This window comes from Eumetopias jubatus, unplaced genomic scaffold, assembly GCF_037043125.1.
Source record: "Eumetopias jubatus isolate StellerSeaLion01/CBP00866 unplaced genomic scaffold, mEumJub1_p1.0 scaffold_16, whole genome shotgun sequence".
In the NCBI taxonomy this organism is placed as follows: domain Eukaryota; kingdom Metazoa; phylum Chordata; class Mammalia; order Carnivora; family Otariidae; genus Eumetopias; species Eumetopias jubatus.
This window is the reverse complement of record NW_028274822.1, coordinates 69,722,920-69,738,354: the sequence shown is the minus strand read 5'-3', so window position 1 is coordinate 69,738,354 and position 15,435 is coordinate 69,722,920. Positions and strand designations below refer to the sequence as shown.

The 15,435-nt window shown below is 40.9% G+C and overlaps 1 protein-coding gene across 4 annotated transcripts in view; it reads right to left on the bottom strand.

Annotated features, from left to right (window-relative positions):
• EIF4ENIF1 (eukaryotic translation initiation factor 4E nuclear import factor 1) overlaps positions 1-15,435 on the bottom strand; it is a 44,799-nt gene that overhangs the window by 3,217 nt on the left and 26,147 nt on the right. For 2 of the 4 annotated variants that reach the window (XM_028124721.2, XM_028124722.1), the window contains exons 8-16: positions 11,418-11,553; positions 11,023-11,202; positions 10,025-10,257; positions 7,190-7,261; positions 6,547-6,730; positions 5,385-5,464; positions 4,917-5,059; positions 1,667-1,751; positions 255-387 (exon numbers count right to left, since the gene is read on the bottom strand). In XM_028124721.2, the coding sequence (XP_027980522.1) occupies positions 255-387; positions 1,667-1,751; positions 4,917-5,059; positions 5,385-5,464; positions 6,547-6,730; positions 7,190-7,261; positions 10,025-10,257; positions 11,023-11,202; positions 11,418-11,553 (1,246 nt within the window). The remainder of the gene's footprint in view (positions 1-254; positions 388-1,666; positions 1,752-4,916; positions 5,060-5,384; positions 5,465-6,546; positions 6,731-7,189; positions 7,262-10,024; positions 10,258-11,022; positions 11,203-11,417; positions 11,554-15,435) is intronic. The other 2 variants (XM_028124724.2, XM_028124725.2) reach the window with 2 other exon arrangements.

Sequence of the window (15,435 nt, the reverse complement as noted above, 5' to 3'; positions counted from 1 at the left end):
AAAAAAAAAAGATTCTAAACTAAAACTCTTCCTCATACTAGCACTCATACCACTATTAGATTGGTCAGAATGTCAAATGGCCAAGCAGCTGTGAACTGGTACAATGCCTTTCTGTCAGACACTGAACTGTGGTCCAAAGCAGGCAAGGGTTTTCCATAGGGATTTGCAGAGAATAAGGTTAGCTGGTGAGCACTCACGCCCATGCTCTGTCACATACTTTCTTGGGCAGTACACCCTCAATAGCTCTGCATTACCTTCACTGGCCTTCTGAGTGTCTTCTTTACTGTCACCAAGAGCTGCTTTTCCAGATGCCGGCTCCTCCTTGCTTTTTTCTTTGCTCTCATACATCTTACGAATCACTGAGGTAGGGGTGAAGGAAGGAGAAAGCTGCGGAGAAAAACAGTATTAGCATGTTCTCTAAGTGCCTTTCCTAATCAAGCCAGGCTTAACTGGTCAAACTACTCAATAAGCTGACGAATCCCCTTACTGGCTACATGTGGCAGAAACCCAACTCCAATGTTCTGGTGTCTAGCTGCTGGAGGAAAAGAAACAGGATGGGCCAGACAGGTGGTGCCCTAAGTGCATCATCCCTTGCTCACATCAAATTCTCATCAAAACCTAGATTTAGCTCGAGCACAAAGGTAGTTAAAGCACAGAACTTCAACCTACCCACTCATCTGTGTCTGTGGTGATAGGGGCCTACCTATGCAGCCCCTGCTTCAGCCATTTCCCTAGCCTGGGATTAGGCTGAGAACACGGAAGAACATGGCCAGAAGTATACCCTAGAGCAACAGCCCTTCCAGCTGGGAAAGGACAGTTCAGAGACAACCTCAGAACCTAAATTTCTCTATATTCTTAATGAATCCCATCTTAACTTCGCTACCAGAAAATTCACAATTATCTTAACAGTCTCCTCAGCCCCTAGGATTCCTTTTGGGGTCATTTGACCCCATCTCTTCACTGCCCATTTTTACTTTGATGATTTTATTGTGCATGTGACTTTTCTCATTAATCCTAACTCCTTGATGGCAGGAGACAGGGCATGAATTAGGAACAGAGAAGCCCCTTCTAGACCCTGTCTTCAAAGTGCTTGGTGCCAAAGACCTGGTCCTGAAGCAGAGTAACAGTTTTTCCCCTTGTCTATCAGCTTTGACAAGGCGATAGAGGTTTCTGGGGGATAAAACTTAAAAAAAAGAAAAGCTAATATGAATGAGTCCATTGTAAAACTAGATTTAACAACACAAATAAGCAAACTCCTTTGTCCTAGCTTTAATTCATATCACAGACCTGAATCTATGAAGTTCCCACCATGTTTCACTGGATTCCCCATGATCCAACCCGTTCAGCCCCCATCCATCTCACCTCCTTTCACCCCTATCATCCTCTACTCCCCACTCCAATTGTTCATTTGTTTGAACATATTATATCACCTTGTATGTTTTAGCCCATACTCATCTATCTGCTGGAGCATACTTTCCCCAGTATAGGGGCTTCACTAGAATCCTAAGAGTTAGACTGTATCCTGAAAGGGGAAGATCTAATAAATATTAAGCCAGTTATTCCTAGGAAGGCACTTAAGGACATTGTGGGGTACACAGTGATAAAATATAAGCACAACCAAACAGAGAAAGCCTTAAAGTCACTCACAAAAGCAAAGGTCACTGACCATGCTTGTGATGGAGGCAGCAGGGGCAGGGGAAGAGGAATTCCCTCGGTGCACGGGTGCTGGTGACTTGGTCACTCGCTGTTGCCTGTGAACAAACCAAGTATCAGTATGGGCTCCAAGCAGCTCAAACTCCAAATCCTAAAACCAAAGAATACTCAAGACCAGCCTAGGACTTTAATACCCCATTCCCTCAACCATTTCAATTTTCCAAGCATTTATTAAGTGCCTAACATATGCAAAACCACATGCTACGTTCTGAGGGAAGACAAAAGATTAAACATGGTCCTCGGCCTTGCAGGAACTCTTGTCTAGAAGAGGGACACTAACCAGGGCAAACTAAGGCATGTAGATATTAGGGGCGCCTGGGTGGCTCAGTCATTAAGTGTCTGTTCAGATCATGATCCCAGGGTCCTGGGATCGAGCCCCGCATCGGGTTCCCTGCTCAGCGGGAAGCCTGCTTCTCCCTCTCCCACTCCCCCTGCTGGTGTTCCCTCTCTTCCTGTGTCTCTCTCTGTCAAATACATAAAATCTTAAAAAAAAAAAGAAAAAAGGCATGTAGATACTAGATAACAATAAGGTGAAAGGGAAAATAAAGTATACAGAAGGAGTGACACAACACTCTTAACTGAAGAGACTCCAGGAAAGCTTCTCTGGGAAGAAGCTGCATTAAACTGAGTGTGACCAATGAGAAAGCTGTTAAGATGGAGAACAACGATTCAAGTAGAAGGATCAAGTTCAAGGCCTTGGGAATGTAGGGTTATCCAGGGCTGGTGTATAGTTTATTTGTAGATTATGTCGGGGGGGTCAGGCTATGAATCTTCATTCTGTGGGCCAGGCTGTGCTCCAGAGAGTAGGGAGCAATAGTAACTAGCACAGGGCCTGGCAAAGAACTGATGCCATGTAAGACACTGTTTCAAATCAAACAGAGTACCAAGAGTTTCAGCTATTTCAAGACCTAGTAACATGCAGCATTCCCCATCACTCCTGGTCCACACACAAGGTTGATCCCAGGCCTCCCAAACTCTCAAACTCCCGAAGAGTAAAAGAATAAACTTCCCTTTTCGCCCCATTCTACTCATTTTCCCTTCACTTGGAGAAAACAGAAAACAGCTGAAGATGTAAAAAGGCTCAGGGAAGAATGAATTATATGAGCTCACTGGTTAATGAGAGTTTCACTGCCATTTCAGCTATCAGACCTTGTACCATGATGGCCAAAGCTTTAGTGATTCTGGGAGTTCCTAAATCATAAGCAGATGAGACTCCTAAACCCATGGCTTCTTTCCAATCTATACCAGGTAAGCCCCACTGCTGCCATATCGCCAATCTGAGCAACAATGATGGAGAAACCGATCAGTAGTACTCCGAGTGGTCAGGAGGAAAACCCCAAGGCTGGTGGTTCTGCACACCTAGCACTTACTCCTTCTGATGAGCATACTTGAGCATGCGCTATGTGCTAGACACCGGCTAAAGTGCGGGGGATACAGCAATAAACAAAACAGACAAAGAATCTCTGGCCTCATCACATTCTTTTAGTTGCAGGGTAGAGGGGTTACTATGGGCAGAAAGACAAAAAATAGTAATCCAGAAGGTGGTAAGTACAATAAAAAACAAACAAAAAAACCCCAGACATGTCTGTTGGGGGACACAAGTGTATACAGGGTGTTCGGGGAGGGCTCGAGAGGTCAACATTTGATTCAAACAACATGAAGGCCCTGCTGACACTGACTCAGGTCTCCTTATTAGTTTCTGAGGCTCTTGCATTTTAAAAAAAATCTAAGTTTCTCTATCTGTGAAATGCAGTAATTTATACCATCTACCTTACAGGGTTGCTGCCAAAAGCAAATAAAATTCTGGATAGCAAAAGTGCTTTGAAAGTCAATAAATCAAGTCAATGAATTATTAAGAAACTACGTTACAGAGAGAAATCCAGTGAGAAGCTCAGCAGACCAGTCCTGAGCTCTCTGTTTAGGCTGAGGGCTACTATATACAGATAGAATACATTTATGCAAGAATACAGGGTACTTACTGGTTTCAACGTTTTCTGAAAGTGTCAACAAAACCAGCTGAAGACAATGAGACACTGATATGACAATTTTAAGAATCATATAAATATATAAGTACTTCTTAATTACCAAGTATATTGCTTGGGCAGGACTTAATGATCAGGGATAAACATTTTGGTGATAAAACTGAAAAAAATGAAAGTGGTATTTTCTTTTATTTTTTCTTTTAGTAATCTGTACACCCAACGTGGGGCTCAAACTTATAAACCCGAGATCAAGAGTTTGCAAGCTTTTCTGACTGAGCCAGCCAGGCACCCCAGTATTTACTTTTATTTTTTTTAAGTTTTATTTTTTATTTTATGTTTTTAAAGGTTTTTATTTATTTATTTATTTGACAGGGAGACAGCGAGGGAGGGAACACAAGCAGGGGGAGTGGGAGAGGGAGAAGCAGGCTTCCCGCTGAGCAGGGAGCCCGATGCGGGGCTCGATCCCAGGACCCCGGGATCATGACCTGAGCAGAAGGCAGATGCTTAACGACTGAGCCACCCAGGTGTGCCCCCCCTACCCTCCCGTATTTACTTTTAAAGGCTGGATGGGATCTGAGAAAGGGAAGAGGTATTACCAGGACAGGGCACAGAGGGAGCTTCTGAGTAGCTAACAGAGGAGTTTGTCTTGTAATAAGCTACCCATTTGTTTAATGCAGTTTTGTTTTATTTCATAATAAAAAAGAACGGTATTGCTGCCCCTTTCCCCTAATTTATGGTTCATATTACTACTTGTTGCAACTATTGGAAGGAACAGGAGACTGAAGTCAGTAATCATTTGTTTATAGCTTTGATCAACAAACCCATTAGCTCTGACCAACAGATAATGGATCAGCAAACCTGCATCAAAGGACACTTTGGTAACTCAACAAGGAATCTGTAGAGGAGGAAGCTAGGTGGTTTTACTTTTCATCATCTCGTAACAACAAATATGGAGCTGTGCCAGCTAGCTACATTTGTATAAATGAATGCTTTAAATCAAGAATATAAATAAAATTATGCAGAATGAAAAGCCTAGGCTCCTGCAGAATTCAAACGTATCACTTCCTCTACAGCACATCTGGAGACGGAATTCTCCCCATATATTGTAGAAACCCATCAGTGTGTACCACAGAGGATACCACTGTGGATAACTAATTGCTTATTTGTGGAAAACTAACTTGCAAATCCCCATAGGGGCAGCAGGATTAGTTAGTAACTTACCTGTTTCTGAATCCATCTCTGGTTCTGTCCACCTGTGGTTTGCCAAAACCAGGCTGGTAGAAGTTTGCTGCCTGCACTGCGAGGTCATGTGGCAGGGCCAGCCCCTCCAAAGCTGCCTGTTGCAGTTCTAGCTGGCTCATCTGCTGAACGGAGGTGGCAGAGGGAGATGAGCAGAAAAATGAGGCCAGTCCACGCACGTTTTACAGAGGACTCTCTTCACTTAGAAAGGTATGTTTCAAGCAGCAGCTGAGAGAAATGAGGCACTGCAAACCTGACTAAATTGTGCTGCCATCCGCTCAACAGGATTTTAATGAAGTATGACTTTAATTATTCACCCATCTTCTAGCTTTTACTGAGCTTAAATTGTAGTTCAAAACCACTTCCAAGCATTGCAATGATTCTCCATCCCACAGTCAACAATAAGGATGAAAAGCAAGCAAAAAACTTAGAGAAAAAGCTCAGACAGACCTGGGCCGTGACAGGGCTCATGGGCTTGCGCAAGCCTTGGAATGGATCTCCGAGGAGCTGCTGTGGTCCTGGTGTGAAACCTGATGGGAAAGTTGCGTACCAGTGAGTGTCAAGAGCGCACACATCTATGAGAGAGCTATTAGCACTACCGTATGCTGCTGCTTCTTGAACATCCCCTCTTTCAGGCAAGTACTGACTTCTGGGCTGATCATGTCCCTCTTCTTCTGTGCGCCCACATTGGGCTATGTGGACCTTGATCAGAGCACTTAATGACCCAAATTACTGGTGTATTCATCTACCCCACTAAGCTGTCAGCTCTGTCCCTTTCAGAGCTGAGACCTCTATCTGAGAGAGAAGTGCTTTTCTAGTTAATGATATGGCTCATTATCACCGAGCCAGCTGATAACCAAAGTAGAGTCCAGGGCTTTGAGGCTGACACTCTTCCCATTCTATCTCACTAACTGGGGAAAGGCTAGTACAAAAGCTTACTCTGAAGGTATGACTGGCAAGGGGCCAGAGTGGCCATCAGCCTAAAGTGATCCAGGGTGACAGGAACACTGAGATTTTACATAACCCTTATGCTAAGACAGCTTTTAGCCACAAGACCTTACAGTTGATATGTACCAATTTCATTAAGTTGGTAGAGAGCCACCACCCTGACTCCTACTCTATCAAGGAAAAACCTAGGAAGCCAAATCAACTTCTCTGAATTCCCAAAATAAGGAACAAGACTAAAGAGCTAGATCCAGGGTGCCTGGGTGGCTCAGTTAGGCGGCTGCCTTCGGCTCGGGTCGTGATCCCAGAGCCCCGCGTCGGGCTCCCTGCTCAGTGGGGAGCCTGCTTCTCCCTCTGCCTGCCTCTCTGCCTACTAGTGCTTCTATCTGTCAAAAAAAAAAAAAAAAAGCTAGATCCAATTTATACAATTTTGATCAATCTTAGGAGAAAGAACAATGAGTATATTTATCTAGAAGGGCAGCCAGATAAACGGTCTTCTAATTTTGGGCCTCACCATCCCCCCCAAAAGGCATAATAAATTCACATTTCTTTTTAAGCTCTTTAGGGATGCCCATGAAGACTGTGCAAGGTCCAGGGGACAAGTATAACCTTTGTGGGGGGGGGACTGGGGGAGAATGGACATACATCTCGGCACAACAGCATTTACCAACTGGTGATGGTATTCTAGGACGAAGGTAGTCTGCTGAGGCTGCTCGTGTCTGAAACACCTGTGATAAGGGAGGAGAGGGTGCTCTTTGGCCCAGTAAAGCTGTTGTAGGCTCCAAACTCCCCATAAGGCCACTCAGAAGATTGGAAGAAGCAGGTCTCTGAACTGGCGGACCCAGAAGTTCCTGAGGGCAGAAAGAGTCATCCTTGTGAACAAACCTACTTCTTCCTCCTAGTCAGAGGCTGTGAATTATGGATTAACTTTTGGAAGCCAACGATGAATGTCCCTCATGCTCCACTGAAGGACTCTGGCACATGTACATGCAACACATTTCTGTCATTGTTCAGCTAACAACATTTGCTTTAAGTTAGTGCTACAAATATAGGTTAGATATTTCAATTTCTATAGAAATTGTAAACCTGTAAACTGGAAATCAAGGGCTTACTTTGTAATCTTCAGCCACCTCCCCACCCCACAATGAGACTAAGAGCAACACAGAACTATGTCAGGTAGTAACACTGTATCCTCGATTGCCAGGCCACATGGATCATTCTCGAAGGCCCGAAGCTGGGCCAGGACACAAAACCAGTTCAAAGGACTAGTGTTCAGGACTCCGAGGCCTTGGTATAAGATGGTGAAGTACCTGCAGGATGTTCTTAGGGACTGGCTGGCCTGGAATCTCAGCAGGGGACATCAAATGGCTTTCAAGGTTTCGCTAAAAAAGTCAAAGGAAAACTGGTTTTAACCTTCTTACACACTTAACTTACAGGTTCATTGGGAACCACAAGAAAGCATTAAAAACTCCCCAGGGAGTTGGCACTTAAGCAGAATGATATCCAAGGCACAGAAAACTAACTTAGATCCCCTTGTTCCACTTGCTCATCAGACAGGTCCCAAAGATCTGGAAAGGGAAAGAATCTTCACATGTATATGCAAAGTCCACTCAGAGACTCTCATATGGTCTTTTTCTCCCTGTGGCAACTCTAGTGCATTTCACTGTTTCTAACACTGTGACCAAAAGAAGGGAGAAAGAAAACGGTGAAATACAGGAGCACTTCTTAAGAAGCCACAAGTAGGAAACTGTGCTAATTTATAGATTTTAATTTTCAAGGCAACCTTTGCTACCCATTATCTTTGAAACAAGATTTATAGACCACAGATAGCAGTTAAAAACCTAGTAAACAACATGAAAGTTTGGCCAGATTTGTTATATTTCAGAGTTTCACATTTCAGGAAATTTTAACTTTATTATTTTTAAACAAGCTGTTCCAAAATGGCTCTCACATATGGGGCAAAATTCAGATCCTCCACTCTGTTCTTTTAATGCAGCAGCAGTTATCCAAATGGCATCACCTCCTGCACTTCAGGACATCCCTGTGCCCGTTCAGCTTTGCCTGAAATGCTCTCTCTTGTTACAGTTTCCCCTCTACTAGGTGAAGCTGCAGAGGTCCACAGCAATGTCCTCAGGTATGACAAAGAGCCCAAAGATAACCCAGTGTTTTATTGTTGGTTTTAGAATTGGAACTTTTTTTTTTTTTAAAGTAGGCTCTACACCTGGTGTGGCACCCAACTCGGGGCTTGAACTCAAGACTCTGAGATCAAGACCTGAGCTGAGATCAAGAGTCGGATGATCAACCAAGCCATCCAGGCGCCCCTAACTGCAGATGCTTTTAATAAGAGATCTCCTCAAGAGTCATTTAATTCCATCTAACAAAAATGGGCTACTTTACACTACATGGCTTACTATATTTGGATGATAGAGCCTTTACCATTCAGTTTGAAATGGAGTTTAGAGTGAACCAGTATGTCCTATTTTGGTGACAAAACAACAGGACTGAACCTACAAGATGGAGGCAGATTAATAGTATACATGACACATACAGCCATAGTAATTGAAGACTTGATTTTAGAATAGACCATGACTTAACGACAACATGCAAATTAAGCGATATTTTGGGATAATACCTGGTGTGCTTATTACATTACTTTCCTTGTTGCTTTCTTTTCTAGGTTAGGTTTGTGCGAACTTTTTGTGTAGCAACTTGAATTATATCCTCCATCCCTTTACACAGGTGTTTGAGGCTCACTCCCTTGGCCAGATATATTTCAGAGCACTGAAACCTCAACATCAAACCAGTTACCCTCTCAACGCAGGGTCAACTTTATCAGTATCAAACCCTAGCATCGTATCTAAAACAAAATGTTCAAAACATCAAGTAAACTACTGAATCCCCCTGCTCCCACTTCTTTACTCATTCACACTAAAAGAAGCTACTTCCAAGATGTGACCCAAGCTACTTATAAGCACCTAATCACTAAGACCCAGATGAACAAGCAAAAAGGATAGTTTGTGATCTTTTAATCTGGTCCTCATGTGAAAAGATCTGTATCTAGTGATTCATTGTGGAATTATGGAACTAACTCTTAAGTAACTCATTACTACAGCGGTTTAAGAGAAACATTCCCCTATAATTGGCATGGTGCGGTCAGATACAAAGAAATAAGTCTACCGGAGATGCCTCCTTTCAGAGGTAGAGTCAGTCCTGGCAGTAAGGCCAGCAACAATGGCACCTCTGCTGGAATCTATTGCCAACTGCTGGTCAGATAAAAAACACCAGTTTCCTTCCCTTGGTACGAGGCACAATGAATCATGACCAACTTGTAGCTCCCAGAAAAGATGACAGGAGAAAACAAGAGGCAAAATTCAATTCAATAAATTTGCTGCTAGTTAGCAACAAGAAGAAACCTACGTTTATGTTTTTATTATTCAGGTTTGCCCAGCATCCTCTATCACCTTTGTCATCAAGGGATAGCAATACTGACACTTTAGGCCATGGCTGGGAGCCACTGCTAATGTGTTATGACAAAGACCAGTATGGGCTATGCACCTGCATTTACTGACATGCAGTCACCACATGCATAACCCAAATTTGTGCCCCAAAATGTTTTTACAAGTCACAGCTTTTTCTATTTAGTAAATTGACAGAATGCAACGGTCTTGAAAAATCCATCTTAGATATTTTATAAATGATATGTACAACTGCCAACTGCCTAATCAAGAAAGTAGGTAATTCCAGGTATATAGGGGTGATTAAAACATGTGAAAAGAAAGACTTTACTATAAAAACATGGTGAGTTATTTTGGCTTAAGTAGCTGAACAAACTGAAAACTTTCTCTGCAGTGTATCCAAAAAGATATTTTTACACTTTTTTTAAGCAATGACAAAGTTATATCCAAATCTTTCAAATCGTTACACCGTCACCCATAAAACATATAGATTAACCACAAGCCTGCTTTTTCTAATAACAAATAGCACAGTGATAATTAAAGAACACACAAAAGCATCAAGGATCAAATGACTATTAAAGAACTTTCAACTTACTCAGAATACCATTTTGTAAGTCCATTTATTATAGTGGGAAGTAGAATAGAAAGGGAAAAGGAGAAAAAAGGCTGGGGTTTGTGTCAAATACTTACGCTGACTTTGGGCTGAGAAGGCAAAGTCCCACTTGCCTTCATGGTGCTCACTAGTTTGTTGAATGCGGTCATATCTCCATCTTTCTTGAGCTGTCGATTGCTCGTTACAGCACTCAGGGTCTCCTCTAAGTGTTCTGCCATGAAGGGAGTCGAATTCTTCACCTGCTGGTCCACCTTCAAGCCCTTGAGCCCCGCTTCTACCTCTTCCACTGACAGCACAACTCCCGAATGCGCTGAAAGATTGAGAAAATCCAAATCAAGCCAAGCAAGGGAATATGTGGTAGGAATGCTCTTCGGCTACCATGATGGTTAAAGTGAAAATAATTTCACAGTTGAACTGAGGTTGTCAGAAAAGGCTGATACCAAAAACACACAAACTGAAGACTCTTAAAATCATGGTTGCTCAGTGGAAACAAGGCCATAATTATGTACTTAGGAAGAGAGGGCATAAAATAAACCTAAAATGTTTAGATGCTAGAAGGTGGGGGACCACAACCATGGGGTGTTACGCTTTAAGACTTAATAAGATCCTAATGTGCATCCTGCAGGAGGACCTCTCGTAATGAGTCTTTTGGAGACTTGTTACCAGGGACAGGAATGCAAGATAGCCTAACATCAGCAAGACTGCTACCTGCACTGTAACTATGGTTATTTTATTACTAAGGTTTATGTTGACGGTGCATAACCTAAGCAAGAACATGGCAGATTGGGGCAAAGGTGTGAGAAGCTGCCAAGTTATGTCCAGGAGGACTACAGCATTAACTGGAGTATAATGATCAGGCTCCAGGTTAAGGAAAAGGACTTGGAGGAAAAGCCCACGATCCACTAACTACTGGATTCTCAAGGAGGTGGTATTGTTTGATAAAAATTTTGAAATACATTAAAACCCACTCTCTATTTGACTTTTGATGAAACAGCAGTATGTTAGAACCAACTGCCTTAAGACTGAGATCCACACTTTTTCAAATGCCTAAAGCAGACTCTTAATAAACACTTACAGCTTTCCTTAAGCTTTTCTTTATTTGCAGAAAGACTGGAAAGAAGAGGTTTTAAATCCACTTTGGCTTTCTGTAGCATTTCTAAAATATCCACTTTATTTTCAGCATGGTCTTCCAGTGGGATAGGAGCAAAATAATTCCCCGAGTTCTGCCCAGGAGAGAGGATTGCTTGTTCCAGACCTAATATTGCAAGTAAATATATTCATTAATTAACTGGTCCCAATAAAGCACAGAAATAGATCTTCAACAGTATTAAAAGGGTACAAATTGAAGGTTTTCTGGTTTTTTAGTATCCAGAGACCCTTTAACCCTAACAGACCCTAACAAAGATAGAATGAACCATGTCAGAGAAGGCTCAAAACCACCTTCAAAGTCAGAATCTGAAGCCATTTTACCTGCTAGTCTCTCCAGTTCTTCATGTGGTGTTGACCCAAGACTGCTGGATCGGCTTCCTGATCGGCTGGGGTTAGAGAACCACCTACTGAACCGACTGGCAGAGACCGACCCTTCTCCCAAAACATCTTCTATCATCTAAAGGGAAAGACAAAAGGAGCTAAGATAATGGTTTCTAGGTGAAAAGAATAACAAGGTTCAAATTTTTAAAAAAGGTCACTTACTTTGAAACTTCCTTTGATGCTGCTGACCTGAAGGTAAACACCCTCAGAATTTACGATTTTCAACATCTTTAATTTTTCTTCCCCTCCAGGGTCATTTCTGAGTAACCCAAAGGTGGGCGTTACTGACCATGTACTTTCTTAGCATATAATGAAAAACCTCCGTGTCACAGAATATGTGGTTTTCTATCCTTTGCGCCTCATTAGAAAATCCACGAACTATTTAATGTTAATGTTCTCAGAGGACAGTTTCAAAATCAAAATCAGCACCACAGTAAAGCATTCCATTGCCAAGCTGATCAGTGGCCTTCAACTAAATATCAAGTATGGAGAGATGATGAAAGAAAGCCCTTGCTTCAAATTTCAACTTTCTCAAGGTTGTAATGAACATCATAAAATTCAATGGTGACAATTTCAGAAGCTAAGAAGTGGAGTTCACAGGGATCATACCTCCATTCCAAGTTCAGAAAGTGTCAGAATGTGAAAGATGAACTTTTAACTGATCTCTAATATCTGTTTGAACTTAATAGGGAGTTTGCAGGTGTTTGTTTTCTTTTAAATCCAACCTCAACAGTTTTCAGTTTAGTAAGAATAATTAATGTGCTACGATCAGAAACAATTTCTCAACACTATTTCATAATAGTAATTTCCATGATCAATCCTAAAAAACTAGATTGACGCATTAAAAAGAATACTTCAATTCTATTGTCATAAATCCAGTTAATTATCCAAATTGATCTTTATGCAGTGTTCTTATCAATATTTAGAAAAGACAAGGTAAAGCAAATGTCAATCCAAAAAATGAGGCACACCTTGAAAGGCATAAACTTTCATTTCTATACCAATGATAAAGAGAAAACAGATTTTCCCCCAAACTGGTACATGGATGGCAAAGTAGTGACAGTGTTTTATCTACAGACTAGAACCTACAATTTCCAGTCAAAATTCAGCAACAGGTTAGATTTATTATTTCATTCTCATCTGGAAGAATTTTCTCATAATGTACCCAAACTAAGCCACAAATACTTCTCCTGAACACAAGAATGAGAGATTTTAATTCATGACGCTAATTTATTACTTGTGGTACTCCTATTCAGTTTCAGTCACTCACTTGTAGACTTGCAGACTTTCAAGTGTACTAATTTTGCCAAATTTAAAATATAAGAGAAGCTTTTTCAGTAAATGCTTCACTGTGAAAAATTGAGAATTGTATCTAAAATATAACCACCTTAGGGATAAATAGGAATTATTTTAAAACTAAAAGCTATAGTCATTAAAAAGGTTTTAAAGTTGAAAAGAATGTGAAATTGTATAAATAGCCAAAAATCTCTTTGCAATTCAATCCTTTTATTTCCTCTGATCATAGTGTATCCGAAAAAAGAGAAGATACACAAGAGGAACATGAAAAAGTAAAGGACATGAATATAAAGTATACGGACATTTTCTAAAGATGGGACAGTAAGACAGTCATTTCCATATTTTGATCAGTGCCAACTTTGTTTCTGTTAGAGCTGTTTTTTATAGCTATAACATAAAAAGTAGAAATAAAATTACTCTTAAACACATTTAGTGGAAATGCCAATTTCAAGAAACTAAAGCATTTTAAGCCCAAAAGGAATCCTAAGAAGATTCATCTAGTCATTTTTACCGCACAGCAAGCAAGGACGATCTAACAGCAGTGAGATTTCCTGAACCTTGGTACAGGAAATGGAGAGGGGGACACGCTGCTCTGACTTTTTGGTCAAGACATCCTCCTATGCTCTTGTCAGCCATCAGCTGGTCAAGAAGAGGAGCCTATGAACTATAATCTGGTATGTTTAAACTTTTCCTTCTGCATTTTTAATAACATTTTAAGGTAACTTATGACTGTTAGTCTGGTCCTTCAAACAACGTCATTTAGACAAGTCATATCTTAAGATTCATAGTATTCTGTCAAAAATATACTGTAAAATATTTTCTCTGACAATTACTAGGTTTTACTGATCAGTGCTCTTCTAGTACTTTCCACTTTTATGGAAATTTCTTTAGTTTTGTATTTGTTTCACTCCAGTTTGATTTTTGGGATTTGTAACAAATGTACTTAAAGATACACATTTTTGGGGTGCCTGGGTGGCTCAGTTAAGCGTCTGCCTTTGGCTCAGGTCGTGATCCCAGGGTCCTGGGATCGAGCCCTGCGTGGGGCTCCTTGCTCGGCGGGAAGCCTGCTTCTCTCTCTCCCACTCCCCCTGTGTTCCCTCTCTCGATATGTCTCTCTCTGTCAAATAAATAAATAAAATCTTAAAAAAAAAAAGATACACATTTTCTTCTGAGTACACTTTTGATTATGCCACCAAGGTTTTTCTATGTCATGGTCCTTGTTCATCCACCCTGATTTCCTTTTTCTTCATTCAACACACATAAGCACCTGTTATGTCAGGTGTTTTAATAAGACTTGTGTCATATCTCAAATAAACATTTTTAATTATTAAACTGAAATTACTTGCATATGTGATCCAAATTTTCGGTTTGAGTAGGTTTTTATGACTTTCAACTTCTACTGTATTGCAATGCTAGTAGATATAGCCATAATTGTCTTTATCTATTAATACCTAACATTGGTGGAGCTCACTGAGTGCCATGTACTACTTCAAGCATTTTATATAACATTTGTCAGTTGATACTCAAATCCTATATAGTTCTTATTTTTCCTAATTGGTCATTTATCGAGCATAAAATTAGAATTACATGGCACAATCTGGGCATTTGTTTTTAACCGATCCCAGTTTTGCTTTTAAGTGAACCTACTATAGAATACACACCTTAATGAGCAGGACCTTCATGAAAAACATAGAGACCTCCTAGCCTAGCACCATTTCCTACTCAGCGTTAGCCAAATTTTGGTTGAGGGTGAGGGCCAAAAGATAAAATACTGTGAAGCTGCTATACCTCCTTTTATGCTTTAAAGGCAGTATAGTTATGGGGAATTAAAAAAAAGACCCTTAACTGAAACTGCCATGAATCGAAACTCAGTGCCTACCACTTACTGGATGTGTGACTTTGGGCAAGTTATTTAAGCTTCTGTGCCTGTTTCCTCATCTGTAAAATGGAAATAGTCATCTAATTTAAAAGGGTTTGTGAGCATTAAATGAATTATTGTATGTAAAGCCTAAAACAATCAGCACTCTAATGAATATTACCTATTATTAAAGTTTAGTTTTAAATTCTTCTTCTGTGTAAGCACACGGGTTAAGTTTCACAGGTGCTCAATTTTGGAGCCAAGAATAGGCCTATACATTTTGACCTTTTGCTATAAAAACATTTTATGGTAAGATTTCTGCCTAAGAGTGAAGGGGGGGAAGAAAAAGCAACTAATGTCCCCCTCAAAAGCTTAGAATTTTCCATCAAGGAAATTAAGCTCCTGTCTGCTCATGGTGAGCCAAAGGACTGTTACTGACTAGCTGATTGTAAGTGAGGTATCTGACTAGGAGACTTACAGTTAAAACTGCTGCTAGAACTTAAGGAACAGAACCAACCACACAGTTGCCAGTTGATTTAGAGCCACACTCCACAAGCTCCTGAAGGGCGCTCTAGACAAGTGTGCTCTTAGACCACGTGCAGAGAAGTTCAGAGAGTCAAAGTAAATGCTTAAACACTTTTATAGCGATTTGGCACTGCTATGACTTTGTACTTTATACTAAACTATTGGTCCTCATGGACTGGAAATATAGCTTGGCCCCTCATCACAGAGAATTTCAGAAGTGCTGCCCTAGCACTCACCTGTGACCCTGTACCTATGCAATGTCTGCTCACTTATTCGGGG